General features: G+C 39.1%; 1 protein-coding gene and 1 long non-coding RNA gene across 2 annotated transcripts in view; one reads left to right on the forward strand and one right to left on the reverse strand.

Annotated features, from left to right (window-relative positions):
* Window positions 1-22,940, reverse strand: part of LOC117545952 (inactive N-acetylated-alpha-linked acidic dipeptidase-like protein 2) — a 1,067,198-nt gene that overhangs the window by 307,904 nt on the left and 736,354 nt on the right. Inside the window, exon 12 of the mRNA XM_034215999.1 lies at window positions 11,168-11,260. Within this exon, the coding sequence (XP_034071890.1) occupies window positions 11,168-11,260 (93 nt within the window). The remainder of the gene's footprint in view (window positions 1-11,167; window positions 11,261-22,940) is intronic.
* Window positions 17,064-19,624, forward strand: LOC117545956. Its single transcript, XR_004568905.1, has 3 exons — window positions 17,064-17,144; window positions 19,394-19,483; window positions 19,567-19,624. It is a non-coding gene; the product is annotated as an uncharacterized LOC117545956 (long non-coding RNA).

Genomic DNA, 22,940 nt, shown 5'->3' on the forward strand with positions numbered 1-22,940 from the left:
GAAACAGGAAATGCCAACCCAGTCTCACAAAAAAACGTGTAATAACTACGTTGGTCCACAACGTAGGACGTAGTATATCTACAAAAACGCCTCTGAAATTGTAAGATGCCTACGTTTTTTTCACCATTCATTCCAATGGCTGGCTTCTATGTCACGTGATCTTTAAATTTCTCCCTCGTTTTATTCTCGGTGTAAAATGCCTATTTTAAGGTTATATTTGGTCATTAAAATGCGTTTTGATGTCATTTCATGCGAGAAATATGAGTTGCTATTTAAGATTATGTGTGCAGTGGGTGTACATGATCTTTAGTTTGCTAGTTATTACGAAGATTACTTCAGGAAATTGTGTCCATTCAACGTTTTCATTGTTACCAAGATGGTTGCTAGGGACGCTGCTATCGATATTATTTCTGTTATGTTGTGTAAAATGGTGTTATCTTTATTGCTACCCCCTTCCCCGTCAATGTATAGTGTTGGTCCACAGTGCAAACGTATTAGTTATTAGCTAGACTTTTATTTAGCATCTCAAAACACATGTAAACAGCTTCATGCCCGGGAGGCGAAGACCGGCAGTCCGGCTCACTAAAATGTCCGTGCAGAACAATACCCATGAAATGGGATGGGACCACGGCAGACTGTCCAAAACTGGATTTGAACGGGTCCACCGCGTCCTCCCCTCCCCCACCCCGTCCCCAGAACTACACATGCTGGCACGTCTCTACTGGGAATTGTAGTTTTAAAAGACGTTTTCATATTTCCCATAATAAGAAGTTGCCAGTATTAAACTGTGTACATCCCTGGAGGACAGAGGGTGTCGTTTTTCTTATACTGATATTCTGAACAATCTGTGCTGTTGTATTTGCTGTAAAGTGTCTCTACTGTAGGCTAATTTTATTATATGTACAGCACTTTGGCTCGACCAAAAATCGTTTATAAATGTGCTATATAAATAAAACTTGATTTGATTTGATTTGATTTTGGAGGTTTAGGGGATAGGAAACACTCAAATTTAAAAAATATAATTAATAAATGGGTGAAAATTGCTTGTGCCCAATGGGCAGCATTAATATATACCCACACGACAGCTAAGGTCAGAAGAGCTTTATTTAACAGCTGGTCTTATGTCTGTGACCCCTCCTGTTGTTCATTGATAAGCCTGAAACATGCACTTGTCAAGGTTCAGAGGCACATTTTGCAAATCTGGCAGTAGCCATCGATCAGCTTAAGATAAGATATACTTTATTGATCCCAAGTTGGAAACATTTGCGTTACATCAGCATGTGTATAGTTGTACATATGCAGTGGTGTTTATTTGTAAATCATTTAGTATAATCACACAAATTCTGTGTTTTATATTTAATAATTCTCTGTTCTTTATTTATTGATTGTTCAATACCTGACAAGGCCGGAGATGAAAAACTTGGGTCACAGGTTCCTCAACAGTGCATCACAAGACATCTTTCAATATTTGTGTACCTCCACCATTACATTGTCCTATTCTGCACATTTCTTATACTATCTACATCTTATAAGAGTATAATACATATGTATAATATCAGTTAAAATAAGTGCTTCAACATAGTTAACATTCCTGGAGGTATACACAAAGTTTTACATTCATTGCATAACTACACCATTTGTGAATATGTCAATAAACCTTAGAAAATCTTGAAAGGGATGTGCAAAATAGTCATTATATACAGTCTTTAATTAACTATTAGTAGAGAATAACGAGTAATGAACATACTTTATAGGGATTCTATTAATGTCTAATAATAAAAATAATGAAATTCAATAACATGCTTTAACCACTAGGTGTCCCTTTATATCAGGTGTGCACGTTTATGGTGTAAATACAGCCTATCTACCAATTGGATCAAATATAAAAGTCAGCCGAATTAGTGTTGATACTGCAAGGAGATGTATTGTGTGAAAATAAATGTAAGATGTTGTTTAATTACTGATATATTTATGATCCATGTCACGTTTCCAGTTCATCATGTTTGTCTCATCAAGGCTCTATAAATAGAGAACTACAGCAGATATGTAACATTTAATGCAGCCGAACCGTGTATTACAATGCCATTATGTGATGACTTTCAAAGAGAAAAGCAGTGGACCAACACTAATAACGGTGTTGGTAATGGAAAATAACGTATCTATTGTGGTGATTGACATTATTCACCCACGGATCTATGGGTTAGGCCAGGGTATTGTTCTGCACGGACATTTTAGTGAGCCGGACTTCCTGTCTCCGACGGTCTGATGTGTTTTGAGACGCTAAATAAAAGTCTAGCTTGTACCTTTGATTTTGTTAAACTAATAGGCCTACGTTTGCACTGTGGACCAACACTATACATTGACGGGGAAGGGGGTAGCAATAAAGATAACACCATTTTACACAACACAACAGAAATAATATCGATAGCAGCGTCCCTAGTAACCATCTTGGTAACAATGAAAACGTTGAATGGACACAATTTCCTGAAGTAATCTTCGTAATAACTAGCAAACTAAAGATCATGTACACCCACTGCACACATAATCTTAAATAACAACTCATATTTCTCGCATGAAATGACATCAAAACGCATTTTAATGACCAAACTAACCTTAAAATAGGCATTTTACACCGAGAATAAAACGAGGGAGAAATTTGAAGATCACGTGACATAGAAGCCAGCCATTGGAATGAATGGTGAAAAAAAACGTAGGCATTTTACAATTTCAGAGGCGTTTTTGTAGATATACTACGTCCTACGTTGTGGACCAACGTAGTTATTACACGTTTTTTTGTGAGACTGGGTTGGAAATGCCGTAGCTGTATGTAACAACGGTTTCAAATCAGCATCTCTTGGACAAAAAATAAGAATGAATAACTAAAATAAACTCCAAACATCTATAATTGTGTTACCTTTTTCTAAAGCTCATTTAGTTTAAAACCTGATGTTTATAAGCTTCTTAGTTTTTGCAACAGTCTGTAAATATACACAAGTTTATAATAAAATGCACACATTTACCTTTTTATAGACTTAACACAGGTATGATCCTAAGTTAAAAACATATGAGGTTATCATGAGGTTGTTAACATAGCAATTTATCAGTGAATGTTTGTTGGAACTACATATAAACAGCGTGTTTCCTGACGGACACACACAGCGTGACTCCGGTCATGTACTGTAGGGCAACAGTTGAAGTCAGCACCGATGCAGACTCGCTGTTTGAGGGCTTGATAACCCACTCCCCCTCCACACTCGTTGGTTTGTGGGGTAGTGTGTAGGTGTGGACTGGATTCGGGCCTTCTTCTGCTGTTCCCTTTACGCCCCGTCCACACAGCAGCTTTGAACAAATCTTGAAAATCTTGGAGCTGGGCATGTCTGAGAGCTTGGGGATTTTTTGCGAGCAACGCGACCAACAACCAATCACGGCGCAGTGCTTCTCTAAAATTAGGATGAATCCTATTTTTGCCAACAATAAACACAATTTAAACAGACACAAAAATAAAACATTTAATTACGTAGCCTACTTACTTTCTTGTAGAAGTACAAATGTCCAGGATGCCCGAATCAATAACAAAACTGCGAGCCTGCACGCACGACGCTATGCTTCTGAAACGCTTCTGGGACGCGTCAGGTGGGTTATGGCGCTAGAGGAGGTCGAACCAAAACCGTGACGCGGCGCAGCGCGGCGCAGATGGACCCAGTGGAAACTGGGGGTTAGTGTTTACTTCCTCTCTGTCTTCTTCCCTTGATTTTTCAGACATCCAGCGCTCTGTCTTTTAACCTCTTACTTTCTCTTGCGCTGTTTTCTTTTTTCTTTACTGGGGATAGTTTAGCCTTCATCAATCCAAATGTCATGCTGCATGCAATGTTTTTTTGGCCACTGCAGACTTTAAATTGACCTTTCTGTAGATGTATATGACTGCACATTAATCAAAATGACGTCCTTAACGGCCTACTAACAAAAAAGAGCAGAATGAAGAATATTCGAAGCCGTCATGAAGATTTTTGGCTCTCGACAAATATGAATGTGGATATTAAAATAGTATACCATGAAGATTTCGGATGGAGAAAAATATTTTCTGTTGTCAACATTTGCCGTTGAATCAACTGGACTAATGAAGCTTAGCGCAAGTTCAGGCAGGAAGACCTATCACTCCGTATTGCACGTCATGGCAATACTCGCTCACTTCACTAGATGACAGCCACTGCGAGATGGAGTTCATGACTTTATGAGCTGTTCATGAAACATTCATGAACAACTCATTATATGTTCACTTGTCATGTTCATGAACCAAAATTCTTAAAATGCTCATGAACCATTTTAGAGAGCAGTTCATGACATTTTTATGAACATTGTTCATTCATATAAAGTTCCTGTTTTGCTCATGACAGACTTTTATGAGCAATTTATGAGCAACTTTTCATGATCCAGCCAATCACAAAATTATAATTAAAACCCCAAAAAGTTTGCATGAGCATTTCATGAACTTTTCATGACTATGAGCATTTCATGAATTTTGGATGATTGTGGCAAGTTCAGAATATTTTTGAATATTCATGAGCATTTTATGAACTTTTGATGATCAGTGTGATGATTTTAAAGACCTCTTGAATATTCATCTAGGCCTACTATTTGAACATTTCTTTATTTTTTAAAACTTTTAATCTTAAAACAAAACAATAGTGAATTTGAAACTGAACATTATCTGTATTTATTTTGGTGACATTCATATCATTTTATGGTTTATCTGTACTGTTTGAGAAGCAGTACGAGTAAGTAGCGCCAAGGTGGAACCTTTGGCAGGTGAGCGGTGACATCTGGGTTATTTTAGGGGGGACACTTCCGCCCCTCCAGTCAGAAGCAATCCAGACGATCAACCGGATCCTGTGTATAATTATTGCTGCTGCACTTTTCTGTTTTCTACAGGTCAGTACATGATGAAAATGATCGATGTTAACTTGTGTGAATTAGATATGATGTTGGAGATGTTTAGGAGAGTGTGTCAGAAAGTTTTGAGCATGTTTGACATAGTAACGGTATTTTAAAAATACTAAACTGTCGGCAACAATATATGCCATTTTCGCGGGCTTCAGCCGCGCCTGGGTAAATGACCTGAGCGAAGGCTCGCAGGCAGGTTAGCTGCTGCGCACGGGTAATACGTTTTGTTTACCTGAGTGACGTCTTGCAGGCACATTGCCTTGTTTTTTGTTTATTAACATTGACAGTGTATTTTTGTGATCTCCATAATATGTTATATTTGGTAAAGATAGATATATTGATAGAAAGTATTATTTGATAGCGTTGTGTGTTTATATTGACTATGTTGAATTTCTCCTTGAGATACAGTAATGGACTGTGACAGACGGATCACTTAAATGGAGAAATGTGATGTTTGTAAAGTACAGCTATTTGAATGTAACTGTGTACTTTGAATTTTGAATAAGAAGCAATCCAGACGATCAACCGGATCCTGTGTATAATTATTGCTGATGCACTTTTCTGTTTTCTACAGAAATCATTTATTGTTGCTGTGGTACCCAAGCTTTTGGGACCCGTAACAAAAGAATGTGTGCAGCTCAGTGTCAAGAACTGTGCTTCAAATAGTGATAGGATTAATTGTAGTGCTCCACCTGTATACATGTATGTTTGTATGTTTGTTAATTTGAATAAAGTTCCATTGTGATTGACATAATTGTTGTTTTCTATGGTTGCCAATTGACCCACAGTCAATGGTTCATGAACAGTTCATGTACATGAACAGTTCATAGCCAGCCATTGAATTATATTCAGTGACTGGGCATGAACTGTTCATGAAGTTGTTATGAACAGTTCTTGATATGTTCATGAACCATGGTTAATTCATGAACAATTCTTGAAATGTTCTTGGTTGAATACTGAATATCCCTACACTCACTGAAAACTCCATTTCATGAATTGTTCATGAACCTGCCTAAAACCATATTCCATGAATTGTTCATGAACCATTCCAGCACAGGAGTTTCATGAGTAGTTCATGAACTGCCCTAGTGCCATTTAATGTTCATGGAACTTTCATGAACAGTTCATCAACTTTGTTATGAGCTGTTTATGAGCTGTTCATGAATATGGTTCACTGATATTCCATGAACTTTTCATGAACAGTTCACTATCATCTCACTGGGGCGGGAGCGCCACTCCTTAGCTAACCTATCACTTCCCTCCATTCACAAGCCTAATTATCGCACCTGTTAATCCCTCTATATATGCTCTCCCCTTTTCTATCAGCTGTCTTCCAGGTGTCAACGCGCAACCCTCTTCCACCCCTTCGCCTCCTGCTTCAAACTCAGGGCCAAGCTTAACCTTCTCCCTTCCAACCGGACCTAACCACTTATCACCACCACCAGGTCTAGACCCAGGGGGGTTCATCGGAAACGGTTCTTTCCCTTCCCGAATGATGTCCTACAAAACCTGGGCCTAATCGCCAAAACACCATTTCATTCACTTGTTATAAACTGTCATCATTATGTTTCATTTATATAATGTGACCGATAATAAACATGTATTCCATACATCACGTCTCTCCTGATTGAACTTTCGGTGGATGGATTTTCCTCAGCAGCAGTGTGTGATTGAGTATTATCTACCTCTGAACCATGCAAATTGACCAATCAGGATTGAGTATTCAACCAAACCTTGTATTAAATAGATTTATCAAATGGAAATATATAATACTATATCTCAGTAAAAGTGTTGGTAAAAAGGGTATTCAAGTACAGTGTCTATGTTTGGTTTCCCTTACAAACACTGACTCACGAATGCCCCAGGCCTCTGCACACCTTACATTATCTACAAAGGGACTGTTGAGTGTGGATGCACAAAGCAGCTTCCTGCAGGCGGAGGGAAGAAGAGAGCAAAGCTCATCACTCCAGCACAGAGCACTGATGACTTTGTTTGAGGAAAGATGTGCTAGCTTAGCCGCAGAAATCTGACAACACATTATTGCACAGAGAGCAGCTTGCAGGGTAAATCAACCATTACTGTAAACTGCTTGGAATCAGTCATATGTGAAAGCTTTATTAGCTTATTTGTTTCTGTTTAATTGTACATGTTTGTCATGGGTATGCTTATTGTTCAGGATTCACACTAATGGTTAAATGAAGCATTCATAAAAAAGCATCAGTAATCTGTCTTGTGTTTTCACTGCCCTTGACAAATTGACATTGATAATTCAACAGTCTGAGTTTGTTTAATTGATGATGGTTGATTTTTCTTTTCCTATATTTTTTATTATTTTCACAGTCTGTGGCTGTGTTAAATATGTAATAAAGAAAGAATAGTCAGGTAGGTCATTAACATTTAAGTTGAATACTCAATGCTGTTAGGTGAATATTGAACATTCTGCAATCTGCTCTTTTTGTTAGTAAACCGATTAGACATTTTGATTAGGTGAATATCAATTCACAGACAGAAGTTCGGTCAGTTTAAAGTCTGGTGGCCAAAAACATTAGTTTTCTCCATTAGAAAAAAAATCATGGAATGCTTGTTGAAATACATTTTTTATATTTGTGGAGAGAACGACATTTTGGATTCATGATGGCTAAAGAAAAAGAAAAGAACAAGAGGAGGAAAGATGTTAAAAGAAAGAGCGCTGGACATCAGATAAATCAACAGAAGAAGACAGACAGGAAGTAAACACTACCAAGAACAACAGAGGAAGACGGACAGGAAGTAAACACCAAGCAACTCTGAATAATGGCATAGCAGTAGTTGATGGAAACAAGTATTATTTCATATTTTTGTTTTGCCTACATTTTGAGTTCATTTGTGCAATACATTTAGATCGAAACACAGCTGTTTTGAATATAAACTCTAATGTATCCTACTGTAATGTAGACTCTCTGTGACTTTGACATTAAATACAACCTTATCTTCTGATTACAGTGTTTGGGATATATTGGGCTAAAAAGTGGAGTAATATATATTGTTGCAGCCTATGATATATTCAGTCCTATGAGTCAAAACCGTTGCGAATGTGCATGCATTTTCTTTCTGATTAGGGAGGAGATAAATGAGCTGTGAGGAGACATATGATCAAACAGCAACAACCAGTAAAACTGTCACTCCTTCCAGAGAGTTGTGGCCCAGATTATCTGCTATAGTGGCCCATTATTGCTTCCTAATGTCACACTGTAAATCAGCAAGGTAATTTTCCACCAGTGACTAGGCAGGGCAGGTACAGAAGCTGTATGCTACAAGTAGAGGGGGAGGGCATGAGACAAGGAAGACTGTGGGGCGAGGCAAGGGCGACATGCTCTGCAGAATGACAATGGATAAAGGTAAGGGCAGAGGGAGCTGAGCAGAGAGGGCTGGGCTGCTATTTCAACATTAAATGGACATAATGTGTTTGGAAATGACCTGAGCCGATGCTTAACCGGGACGAAAGGAAAATAAAACGTTTAAAACAAAGGTCAAAGCCTTTATTTGATGTACTGCACAGCTCCCATTGTCCACTCTCACCCATCATTTCAATGCAGCAGCCATTTCGTCCAAAATAAACTAAATACATCTGATAATCCACTGTTCACTGCCTGTACTGCACCAGATAGGAAATAAATGCTGGTGAACCTAGTTCCTTATTATGCTGCTTATTTTCTTTTATGTGACTTATTTAAATACTCCAATAACAGATAAGTATTCAAATTAAGAAAATTGGTGACAGTTGTTTTTCCGTAATAAAAAAAAGAATAGAAATAAATAGAAAATGTTCAGATTCGGAAAGCTAAAACCGGAAAGTCAAGGTATCTATAATTTTCTTTACAATTCAATAAATCATTGATAAATGTGTAAGTTCCATTCAGAAAGAAAGGGGAGAACTCACAAAAGGAATGTGCGGTTTAAACGTGTCATTCTGCAACTCATTCATGTAATGACAGCTGTGTCAGGAAAAGCACATTTCAAATATGAATGAGGAAAAATAAGCAAAAAATGAATACAAATAAAAAAGTAGCTTATAGGACTCTCCTGAATGTTTCAATGTGCGTTGGTAAACTACAGTAGGTTAAACTCAGTTTTCGAGTGCTTAATAGCAGTAATTCACTGTATCAATACCAACATTTATAGCAAAAAACCCTGAATATTACTTGCGTTATTTTGGCATGTTTAAAGGTCACCTTTTATGCAAAATGCACTTTTTGATGTGTTTTATACATAAATATGTCCCCCCCCGAACTAACAAAGTGTCAGAAAATACAACCCTCTCTCTTACAACCCGTTGCTGCAGATACACGCTGTACAACATCAGGAAGATACGTCCCCAGCTGACACAGAAAGCGACTCAGGTTCTGGTCCAGGCTCTCGTCATCTCACGCCTAGACTACTGCAACTCCCTCCTGGCTGGTCTACCTGCATGTGCCATCCGACCTCTGCAGCTCATCCAGAATGCAGCGGCTCGTCTGGTCTTCAACCTTCCTAAATGTTCCCACACCACGCCGCTCCTCCGCTCCCTTCACTGGCTTCCGGTAACTGCTAGAATCCACTTCAAGACACTGGTACTTGCTTACCATGCTGCGAATGGATCTGGCCCTTCCTACATCCAGGACATGGTTAAACCGTACACCCCAGCACGTGCACTACGCTCTGCATCAGCCAAACGACTCGCTGCGCCCTCGCTGCGAGGGGGACCCAAGTTCCCAACGGCGAAAACACGTGGGTTTGCTGTCCTGGCTCCAGGATGGTGGAATGAGCTCCCCATTGACATCAGGACGGCAGATAGCTTGCACATCTTCCGGCGCAAACTGAAAACTCATCTCTTTCGACTCCACTTCGAGCGATAGAACTATTAACGAAGCACTTTTATACTAATAAAGGACTGGCTTTTCTAAAGCCAGTTGAGTAGCACTTGAAATGTTTTTGCTCTATGAAACCTGATGTACTTATATGATTCTGTTTTCTTCAAGTTGTATTTTGTTGGACGAACGCACTTATTGTAAGTCGCTTTGGATAAAAGTGTCAGCTAAATGCAATGTAATGTAATGTTTTCCTCCTTACCCACATCTTTAAAAACGGAGGAAGAACGGAGCTGATCCAGATTTGCTGCGATCATGAAGATATTTCTGAAATGTGGGCTGGCTTTACATTGACCTCCTGGCAACATCCCACCCACGGCCAAACCTATCATCCCCATATACAGCCGGCTAGCTGAATCCCCTCCTGCAGCTGTATGTCTGTGTATTCAGCAGGTTGTCTGAGGGACTTAAGAGTAAAGTTGTGATATAATACATACAATGGCACTGTTCTAGTGGTAAACACTAAAGAACATGTCAAGATATGTGCTGTATCAGAAACAATGCGTGACATGTTTTGGAAGTAATATGGTCTGTGTTTCCATTAGCGAGCATCGCTAACACTCGGAGCTAACGCAGTACTGGAGATAATATGTGTGAAGAAGCCGGATATAAAAGGTACTGTCCTTGTGGTAAAGACAGAGAAAGCGTTTGAGCTCCATACTTTTTCAGAAATTGCCCTTGATGTGGTTTGGAACATGATATGGTGTTTAATCACAGCAGCGTTTAGCTGAATTTCTGCTGGTAGACAGCCTTCTCTTCACATAGCTCACTGCTTGCATGCGGACGCTCCAAGGGGGCGTGGCCAGCAGCAGCTCGGTTACATTTAAAGGGCCAGACCCAGAATCAGCACTTTTGTAACAGGGCTGAAATAGTGGGGTATGGCTAGAATGGGTGATCTGTTTGGTATTTTGAGCAAAACACTTCAGAGACATGTTTTGAATAGATATGGCCCTACAATATATTGTTCAAATATAGTATAATATGGGACCTTTAACACTACTTATGCTTATTGTGTAAATTGCCCAACATATGACAGTTAGCATTCTGCAGTTTCTATGTACTGGGGACCCGTACCATACATTTAGAAATGTATGGTATACAACCCCCACAACAACGTTTTATGATAGAACTATCATACGACTATTATTCATATTTACTTTATCTATAAATGGACGCAAGATTAATGGTGGCTATTAACCTTTTACATTTGTAACCATATATTCGCTTTCTTTTTTTAGCTGCTTACCTTAAACTAAACTTAATAGTGAACAGTGAACATGTTTCCGTTAATTAAGACTACAATTAGATCTTTAAAAAAACTGCAGAGGATTTGTACAAACCTGGGTTTCTCTTTCCTTTCAGGTAACCGACAACATTGTAGATCTTCTTGGAGGACAGTTGATTTCCAACAGTCAGAGTAATCTTCTTTCGTTCTAGGAAAACAAGAAAAGACAAACTGCTGTTGGGAATAGCTTTTTGAAATAACCTGAAGCTGTTTTCAAACATGATCCTATTTTAGACCAGCCTTTGCCAATTGGACATTGTTATGCGAATAGGAAATTGTCCCCAATGTGTACTGTTGACACAGGAGGATGCTGAACCCTTATTTAGTTGGTAATCGCCCAGAGAGAGGATATAAATTAGAAACAGCACGGCTCGCAGGCTCTGTCAAAGATGCTGTCGCAGTGTAAGTGTACCAGACAGGAATACAAAATCAGAGGAAGCTGCTAGTACATCTGAAAGTCATCCACAGTGTGTGATTGCTCAAGTTTAAAAACACACTCTTCAAATGCAGCGTGCACAAATAACACCAGCCGACAGCCAATCATCAAGTTTGTTTTCGCTGCATTCACTGTTTCATCTATTTCACCGTCCACTCTGGCCCCAGAAGCTTTTGGAAAATAATTAAAATATTTTACAGAGCCATTTGGCAGATACGGCAATTGTTTCTTTGTTATGTTGATTTAATTAAAATATAAACCTTTAGCATAAAGTTTCCTACCAAAAAAATATGTCCTAACTTTAAACCATTTACACACAACCCTGACCCTAAACGCTCAGTATTACAATGATCTTCTGTTGTACCAAAACATAGCGTTTTCACGTCTGTCATTCTGAGTGACCCATTCATGTTTTATCCGAAACGTGAATATGATAATGGAGCTGTACATTTTGTGGGATAAAAATATCTATAATGTACTTTGTATGCTAGGTGGCTAAGGGCTTGTAAAACTCTTTGAGCACCTATAATCTAGTCATCCTAGTGTTAAATTCCCCCAATAAAGAAATGAGGAACAACCAAAATGACCTATAATAGAAATATAATGTATGTGATGTTTTAAAATGCAAACTGGCTCTTGTAAAAATAGTAAAACCAGACCACACAAACACACAAAGTGCCATACGATGAATTTGACAGAGCAGTGTCTGCCAGCTCTGCTGCCTTGCTGGACGGCTTTGAGCTCTGGGGGGGTCGATGGCTGGATATCTGAGGGAAATGCAGAGGAGGTGCCAGGAAAGATGTGAAGCAGGGATTCAAACTGTGTGTGACAGAGGTCCCCTGCCTAGAGCACAACACTACAGCATGACAGCCCACTTCCCCAGCTCCGCTCCATCCTCCATCCCTCCCTGACTTTTCCTGCCTCCCTCCTCGCTCCTCTTTAATACATTATAAAAATGTACTGCTTTCTCTCATAGGCGCCACATAACCCATTTATCACTTTTGACATTGGCACAAATGACTTTGGCTAAAGAGCAGGGATGGAACATGTTTGTGTATTCAATCTGCAGACGTACTCACAGGGAGCGGCGAGGGAGATTTGTCATTGAGTAATTCCACTTCATGATGAATGGGTTTACACACCGAGCCTCTGCTACAGGTAAAGGGTAAATCTGAGTTAAGTTTTAAAAGGTTGATGAACATATTCAAAGGGACCAGACTATGTGTCGGACGTTCAAAATCTAAATTAAATGTGAAAGGAGATTCCATAGCTCTGACATGATATTCTACTTGCTAAAGTCAATGGAGAATGTGTCCTTACTTCACCATCTGAATCAGACGTAGTGCCACATTGTCCAGTGTGGCATGTATGGCAAGCCATTTGAGTATTTATTCCATATCCTTGATATCAGACGGCAGCTGCCTACACTAGTTGGCTCTTTGATTTAACTTGTTAGATATATGGTCAAACTAGTTTGGCACTCTGTTAAATAAAACATTACACTAGTCGCTCTTTTTCAGCAACTAGTGGTATATGGCAAGCCATTTGAGTATTTATTCCATATCCTGACACGTCAGTGACCTATATTTTAATTTCTTCCATCAAACTTTAAAAATGGCAAACAGCATGTTTTTAAAGATTTAATCTTTTAAGAAACAAAATATCAACTTTGAACAGAAGGGTTTAAACACACGAAATAAACTTGAACTTGTATATATATATATTATATACATCATATATATATATATATATATATATATACATACATACATACATATATATGCAAGTATTGCTAATGCAATTATTTTTTAAGTTTGTGTACATAGTTTCAAATGCTTAAATTGTTTATGGAGGCATTACAATTTAAGACTGATAAATTAACACTGAAAACTACTGTTTGTTTTGCATTAAGTCATACTGGGATGTTTGCTGAAATTGATTGCATGTGGCACAGCCCTACCTAGAAAAATAAACACCAGCCGCCACTGCTTATAAGGCTCTTCACTCAGTTTGGACCATAGATATATATAAACACTAGATGGCTCAAGGGGGAGTCGCCATCGTAGCTCACCGGCGGCCATCTTACCACAGTCAACAACTACTGCTACAGCTGTTGTAAGGTGAGTGATCTGCACAAAAATACTCTTAACTCGCTGAAATCTTGACTGATTTACAAACGGTTTGGTTTATTATAAACGTTATTAGCATGGCTATGATACAGGAGACAAAAAGACATGTTGAAAAAAACAAGTTAATGATTATAATTATAAGTATGCAGTATCATAACTACATCTTTGATGTTTATAACGAACCAAACCGTTTGAAAATTGAGCAATCTACGGTTATTTCAATAGTGCACCATAGACATCATGTTATCAATGAGCGAGCTGCCTGTGGCAAGATGGCCGCCATGTGGCAACGTCGGTCTCCATTGGCCAGCAGCGCGGGTGAGTCATCTAGTGTTTATATATATCTATGGTTTGGACACTGACCAATCCAAATCTGGGTCCGCCTGCTTAATTTGCATATGGCTGACTAGTTAACGTGTTGGCCATATGAACGGCAACTAGTTAACTAGTGGATACATATTGCAGCTTACATGTTAACTAGTGAAGGCAAAATGTTCACTAGTTAACTAGTTGAAGCCTGTTTTGATCTTACAAGCTGACTAGTGAGGCTCAAAATGTCGGTGGACGCGCCGGCGCGTCCAGGTGCGCATAATTTTACGTAATGAATCATATATTTTCGATTATAAGGAGTAGAAATATGATTCAGATATCCGCGGAATCGCTGGAAGAGTAGCTTTCCAGCGGTATCTCCTGTGAGACTGTAACCAGGGCACAGTAGCCAATATGGCCGCTCAAAGCAGCTTGACTTTACACTGTGTGGGATTGGTGGATTTGTGTGTCCGTCAAAGAAATCTCGGCCGGCAGCCATCATGGTCTGAAATGACCAATGGACATCGAGAAATCACTAAGGGCCTACCCACCAAGTAAAAAAAACATAAACCACGTGTCTCCCATCAGTTTAGGTCTGTGAGGAGAGAGAGAGAGACAGAGAAAATGGCTAAAAAAAACTTTACAGTTGCCGACTTCGCTAGAGATTTTTTTCGCTAGCAGCAGTGAATATAGAGCCTCAGAACCTGAAGTATTCGACTCTTCTGAAGAAGAAGAATACAAAGACAACAACAAGGATCCATTTGGACATGGGTAAGTGTAAATATTACAGTAATAGTGTACTGGCAATGTGTGGGGAATACCGCGAAAATGAACAATAGGTTTATTGATATATATTTGTTATCGATAGTCATGAACTTTTTATTGGGACAAAATAGACTCCATTAGCAAACGTTTACTCTGTGTTAACGTTATTTTGGTGTGTAAAAGTGAGATTACATGTGTAGATGATTCAATTAATCATTTATTCGTCCCACAACGGAGACATTTACAGTGACATGTTTTTGCCATCGATTATTTTATCATACTGTTCTGTACAGATGAGACTTTGTCATATATTTATTGATGTGTGCCTGTTATTATTTTACCGTCCTGTACAGATGAGACTTTGTAATCAGATGTAGCCTATGTATATGTGTGTCTGTGATTGTATACTGAATGTAAAGTAACTGGAAATACCTGTGTGTGTGTGTGTGTGTGTGTGTGTGTGTGTGTGTGTGTGTGTGTGTGTGTGTGTGTGTGTGTGTATGTGTGTGTGTGTGTGTGAGTGAGAGAGATCGAGAGAGACTCCTTCTCCAACCTCCCAAACTTTCTTTGTATGTGTGCATTGTTATTTGTGCTTGATCAACATTTTACTTGAACTTTATTTCAATGAAATTAGTTGTAATTATTGTCCTACATTTTAATTTGTTTAACAGAGATGTTTCACAGCTGTCTGGGCCTAGTGGCCCACAGGCTGCGTTTATCCAGCAGCCAGAACATCCATCTGTGCCGGCCCCCAGGTCAAGATCTACTGTGGCTCAAGGGCCTTCACCAGAGCCATCACCACCAAGGACCAGCAGACCAGCATCACTACAGCTGCCTCCACCTCCATCTGCGGCTGCCACCAGGTCAAGATACACCTCAGCACAAAGGCTCCACCACAGCCATCACCTTCAACCCAGCCAGCAAGGAGGTCTCGTGGAGGTCTCGTATAGCACTTGTACACCCCACCTACACAGCAGCCCATGCACCATCACCCCCACCTACACAGCAGCCAGACCCACTGTCTTGGAAGACAGACAAAGACCTTGACACGTCTTGACATTTATAATGAATAGTTGGTTGAAAGTTCTGATGTTCAATTTTGTAAATAGTTAGATTTTCCAGTTTCTTATATAGTTGGTTGAAAAAAACATATTTATAATAAGTTGTTGGTCGAAAAAAAAAGGTTGAATGCTCAATTTGTATTTGTACACATCACATGAACCTTGGTATGTAATATGAAGTCATTAGTCAGTCCTGATGTATCTCAGTCCCTGCTGTGGTGAAAGTAGAGTGATAAACACCTATTTTACTCAAAATTCGAATTTAATTTTTTTAATTTTATACATGAATAACACATTTATATACAGTGTAATTCAAATATTTCACTGCTTTTGTGATCCTAGGACTTTGGTACCAAATCTAAAACACCAAAACAATTCGATCACATGAGTAAATTTGTGTTTTCACAAGAGTTTTGAAGATTTTCTGAAAATCGGATGTCAAGTTTTAAGCTTTTGAGCTACTTATCTCATCAAACAGTGCTCTAAGGTGAGTCATTTGCATATATAGCAAGACCAGAGATTGTCCTGAGCATTTTGATATTGAACACATGGGGTGCCATGTTAGAAGAAATACATTTAAAAGGTGATTTAAGAAAACATCTAAAAATCGAGAAAATACCCTTACCCTCTAATCCCACCAGGAGTGTCTGCGCTGCGTTGCACTGCGGCTGCGGCGTTTTTAGCGATCACGACCACTCTAGTCAATGGGTGCTATTCCACCAGACACGCTGCGCCGCGCTGCGCCGCGGCTCGAAGCGTCCCAGAAGCTCCTCGCCGCAAGGAATTTCTAAAATATAGGATGAATCCTATTTTTGACGCGGCGCAGCGCGGCGCAGGCAGGAAGTGGAATGTTCATCCAACAACTGCGAGGCTGCACACACAACGCTCCGCTTCCGCAACGTTTTGAAACGCGCCTGGTGGGTTAGGACGCAGGAGGAGGTCGCAGCGCAGCGCAGCCGCAGCGCAGCCGCAGCGCAGCCGCAGCGCAGCCGCAGCGCAGCCGCAGCGCAGCCGCAGCGCAGCCGCAGCGCAGCCGCACACTATAAAAAAGGATTTTGGAGGGTAGTATATATTATCCAAGCAAATCATTTAAATTGTACTCAAGGTATATAAGTGAGCATTGTTAGTATATTTGAATGGGTAAATTCTACCTACACTACCTAATTTCTGACAGTACTAACTGAAACACAAACAATCTGGGTAAAATCTACTTGAAGACATTAGGCCCACACTGCCCCTTTGCGCATGCGTCTGCGGTGATTCTTGGCTGCAGGCCAGAGGAACTGTTCTCTTTCGCGCCTCCCTCCTCCTGGTGTGTGGAAATGTTGGAAGGTAAGATATTACTGTCTATCATGTCCTACATATAAATGTTCACGTTTTTTGAGGTTCATCACAAGACTTGTTGTCTGCTTGCTTCACTGTTAGACAAGGAATGTAAGTTTGTTCTCATCTATTACTCACTGGAAGTCGGTCACTGATGCTAGATAGCTGTAGCTAACATAGGAGCTAAGAGTAAAGCACTATGATGTTTAGCTCCATATTGTTAATAATTGTTATTACAGCAATAATGTGCATGTTGACGGCATGCCGTCTGAAATGAGTTAAGCGTCACGGCGACAGTTGTATATTAATGTAAGTTAACCAGCCAAGTTGTGTTTCACGTTAGCATCGTGCATGCTTAGCAGAGAAGGCTATTGTTTGCTAGCTAAGTACAAACAAGAACAGCGCGCGGAAGGCGGCATTCGTTTAAATCAACCTTTGAAGTTGGTCGTCCTCTATATAAAGTGTGTTTGTCCAATGTTATTTTCCACACAGTATCCAATGGTGATGCACACTGCAAAAATCAGTAGCCGTTTATTAAATAACATGTCAGTTCAAGTAATATGACGAACTCTGACCCGGTTGTAGAGATGGGCGAGTCATGATTCATCCGGATCATTAACCCGGATCCTAGTAATGAGCCGGTCGTGACGAGTCTCCCTCTCGATTAACCCGAGTCCTTTGAGTCCTACACCTGATGTGACGTAACAATTAAAACTATAAATTGCGTCACTCTTTACTCTCTTTATAACGTGTACAATCACATTACAACGTTGTTGTATCCAGAGATCCAGCAGATTCGTCGCCATGCACGAATCAACAGCAAATTCAGCCCCTCCTCCGGCTCCCGCGAGAGTCCTGTGAGCCGTGAGTGAGCCGTGAGTCGTTGGACTCGCGGGAGCCGTGAGCCGTGAGTGAGCAAATCTCTGAGTCTGCTGCGACTCGTCGAGGGAGCCGTGGGACTCGCGGGAGCCGTGGGACTCGCGGGAGCCGTGCGAGCCGGAGGAGGGGCTGAGTCTGCTGTAGATTCGTGCATGGGGACGAGTCTGCTGGATCTCTGGATCTGCTGCCTGCTATATGTTACGGCTCTGAGTCCTCGTAGGCTACTGGTCTCTCTCGATCATTGACCTGGATTCACGGATCCCGCGATTTTTCCGGCTCTAAATTAAGTTTCAGTGTAGACTTCTAACAAAATGGTCATGTTGTGCAACAGTCTCCTGTAATAATATCTGCATTTCCAATAAGGATCTTACTTGGAAACTCGTTTATTTTGAACATGGCACACAAAAAGAAACAAATGATAGAACATTGCAAAACAGTTAGAATATATAAAATGTAATTATACAATTATTATTATTATTATTATTATTATTATTATTATTATTATTATTATTATTATTATTATTATTATTATTATTAAATGAAAACACAATTGTGCAAAATTAGCTTAAGTACAGGAACATATTAAAATAACTATATACATATAATGCAAAACACTTATTTTTTAAAATGCACACACACACACATGTTTTATTAAAGCAAAAGACACTGTGTAGCGGAGGTTAATGTAACGTTAGTTTAATATGCTGGTTAAATGCAACAACTTTTCGGTTTCACCGGTAGGATTTCTACGGTCTTGGTCATGCTGACTCATATGACTCAAATGACTCGTATGATCCGGATCTCTTCAATGATTGACTCAGAAGACTCCGAGTCCATAAAATGATCCGGATTTGCCATCTCTACCCGGTTGAGTAGTATTGAGTACAGTAACGGTTTGCGGGGGACACATTCAAATGATGCACAAGGCTAACTAAGTTGAAGCTAGCTTGTAGCATCTCTCTTAGTCTATCTAACGTCGGCCGTCAGTTTCCTCGTGTGTCTGTATTCATATGAACGTGCATGAAACGATAAATACTGAGACAACTATCTTGCGACTATCTCTTAGTGAAAAATAACCATCGTATATTCTGCCAAGCCACAGTAATAATGATTTATGATTAATTTGTCTTTTTTGAGGTATAGCTGCAGCAATAGCCTATAGACTTATGTTTACATTAAGCTTACTGTATATTATCGTGAGGACTGGATAGATTACCACGGAGCAGAGCCAAAGCTCATTGTTATATATTTTAGGATTTTTCTACATAAAAATGTTTAATTGTGTTATTTTGTTGGTAATGTTCAGTGTAAGAAATGTGAATATAAGTGTAACATCCTCAGAGACGGCACCTAAGTCCTATACATTTTAAATCCTGCAGACAATTTGGAGTGGAGTGGAGGTGGTGACCCTCAGCCCACGTGTCAGTGTCTTCAAGGAGAGATGGCCTGGTTTATTCAATGAGGCTCAGGTGAGAACATTACGTTTATTTTTTTCCCATTTCAACTCACTGTTGTCAGAGTTGTGAGTAATGAGTGCTATGCTCTTTATTAGATCAAGGAGGAGTTCCGACACATAACAACTCTTTCACTGGAAGAGACTTTGATGCTGAAACTGGATGAGTACACTAACACCACTCGCTCCAGCTGATGCGTGCCAAAGGAGGAGATGCTAGCTCCAGGATGCGCCCTCTTCTGAGCACAATTGATGAGGTACATTTATTTAAATGTTTCATTCAAGAATATGAAAATGCAGAAATAAGTCTTGTCACTAAAATGCATTTCCTCACAGGCCCAGAGTGTTGGAAAAAAGAGATGCAGTGGCCAGGTGCCTGATTGAAGACCTTGGGGGACGCCAAGAAGACCTTTTTCAAGACAGCCAGGTATGTCATTAAAGACTGATCACTTCAAGATTTTAACGGAGTTATTTCAGAGGTTGCTCTGATACCATTGTTTAATTTCTGTGATTAACCACTCTTACACCTAACAAATAAATATGCAATTTATTGCTGTAAATCTGTAAACATCTTATTGTTTTTATAAATGGTTTAGCATTCACAGGAAAATGATTTAGGGATAATGTACTGATGTGCTTTAACATATAAAACTACCTAAAATGTTTTGGCTCTATGAAACCTGATGTACTTATATGATTCTGTTTTCTTCAAGGTTGTGTCTTCCTGGTCGAATGCACTTATTGTAAGTCGCTTTGGATAAAAGCGTCAGCTAAATGCAATGTAATGTAAAAACAAAAAACCTTCTTTTGGTGTTAAAGTGAAATAAGATAAATAAAATCATGCACTGAAAAGTTATGTTCATGGGAAATAATCATCAATCAATCAATTAATGTAATGTCATTGATTAGATCGATGGGCAATTTGACTGGGCCTGACATTTTTTATATAAGTTAGAAATCTTGTTTTATTTTTAATCGCTGCCACACATTTTTACAAATCATTTTAAAAAAGTCAATCCCTGGTTTTATTGATTAGGCTTAATGCTAGACCACAAAGCCTATATTGTATAATAGCTTCTTGTTAATATGCCTAATTTAAAGTGAATATGCTTTTCTTTCTTTCTTTTCAACATGGAGGACGAGCATGACAACGTCGTGGACCAAACTATGAAGGTGCTTGTGATCCATGATGCCAGGGACGGGACCAGCAGATGTGTCTATTGTCATAGAGGGAGACAGAGTTTTTTGCGGAAACCAAACAAAGGCATGCGCATTGTTGATGGGATTCATCTACCTGGAATACCCCAACAAGCTCAAATACACATTTGAGGTATTCTAAAAACAGTTTTTGGAGCTTGATGGAGCCAAGCTGCTCAAAAAGGTCCAGAGCCGCAAATAAACAATTTGTTCTCAAGTGGATGTTGACTTGTTTTAGTGCCGAGTGACACAAACACAAAATAATGTGATGTGGAATGTAATGGATGTGGAGAAACCTTGTTCTATTAAAAGTGGACTGTTTACTGGCACTCAAAGGTTTTAATAGTTGAGTAAATTGCACTTGGAAGATTATGTTAAAAATGTTTACAATTTCCATGCACTTTACTGTTAAAACAATGTGATTGTATGACTATTTTGAAGATTCTGCTCAGTTAACAATTGAAATGCATTTAACTGTTTAAATAATCTCAATGTATGGCTATATTGCACTTATACATTTGGTCAATAAAAAAAACATGATCAATAAAATCTTGTGTGGCAATATGTTGTTTACTGGTAACCTTACTAATAAAGTAATATTAATGTGTAATATGGATCAATTATTAAGTAAATAGCTGCCTACGATTAGGAGTAAATATTACTCATTTATAAGTAATACGTTTTAAGTAATTGAGTTAGATTTTACTTAATTTCTTAAAGTAAGTCTTATATATTAAATATTAGTAACCTTTACCCAGCTGCCTATGATTGAGAGTAAATATTACTCATTTATATATAATATGTTTTATTAAGTAATTGAGTTAGATTTTACTTAATTTCTTAAAGTAAATCTTATATATTAAATATTAGTAACCTTTACCCAAAAACATTGGGTAAAATGTACTCAAAAGAAGTGTGTGCAAATTGTTACCCCCATTTTATTGAGTAGATCTTATAGGTTGGTTTTTACAGTGCAGCGCAGCCGCAGCGCAGACGCTTCCAGTGGGATCAGGGGGTTAGACTCCAGAGGGTTGTGAGGTCCAAATTGTCCACTAGATGCACTAGTACAATTGTTTTTACCTTACTAGTTAACTAGTTACACACACTTTATCTCACTAGTTAACTAGTGAAGCCTTAGAGGAGTCGCTAGTAAACTAGTGACACAGATGTTTTTTCTTACTAGTTAACTAGTGGAGGGCATTTTTTTTTCATTTTTCTCACTAGTCAGGTTCTGTTATAAACATGTTAGACTTTGACCTTACATGTTACACATTTTTCTTACATGTAAGGCCTTTACTTCAACTAGTTTGGCTTTTTTTGCACTAGTGAGCAACTGTATGCAACTAGTTTGATTCAACATGTATGGCTTTTTCCTAAACTAGTGAATATTTTCAGCCCACTAGTTGTGGTTTTCTTCTCTCTAGTAAGTTCAACACAATGACTTACTAGTTGACATGTACGTGCAACTAGTTTACGGCAGCTGCCGTCTGATATCAAGGATATGGAATAAATACTCAAATGGCTTGCCATAACCTTGGCATTTCATGTTCTCTCCTGAAAGCAGCAGGGTGGTAGGAAAGGTGTTCCTTCAAAGAAACAGGTCCTCTCTCTGCACAGCCCTCAGTCTCTCAAAAGACATTTAAACAAGATACTTAACCTCTGTCCCCTCCAAGGAATATCACACATGACTGACCCTAAAAAAAAGTATTATAGAAAGTTCTCCTGATAAAACTACAAAGAAGCTTGTCTGGAATTGCCTTTCAAAGAGACCTATATAAGTTAAATAGCTATTTACATTCAACGCATGCCAACCGTAAGCCTGGTGAAGTTGCTTCTGCTATTTGTATTATTTTCATCTTTAAGCTTTCTTATTTGATCTTACTTTATATGATTCTATTAATTACTGACTAAGCTGTGCACTCTCTAAACTTTTTTGTAGCGAGAGATTTTACTTAGTTTTCTTTTCACCATTGATTTGCAGCTTTGTTGATCACTCCACTGTTGGACAGCAAACTAATGGCTGCCTTGTTTACGCCCGGGAGAAGCTGATCGCGCTAAAGCCTGCTAGCATGGTGGTTGGAACAATGGCTATCCTCACTGAAATCTGTAGAAAGACACAGAAGATGCTGGGTAAACCAAAGAAACAAAGGAGGAGAGCTGGGTCCACATTAGACAATAAGCTGTGTCTTTGCACTCTCATCATGGGCAACGTAAGATCACTGGCTGGTGAAATGGGCAAGCTAACCATGTTAGCCAGGAGTTTGACAGAATTGCTG

The sequence above is a fragment of the Gymnodraco acuticeps genome, unplaced genomic scaffold (genome assembly GCF_902827175.1).
Source record: "Gymnodraco acuticeps unplaced genomic scaffold, fGymAcu1.1, whole genome shotgun sequence".
Lineage (NCBI taxonomy): Eukaryota > Metazoa > Chordata > Actinopteri > Perciformes > Bathydraconidae > Gymnodraco > Gymnodraco acuticeps.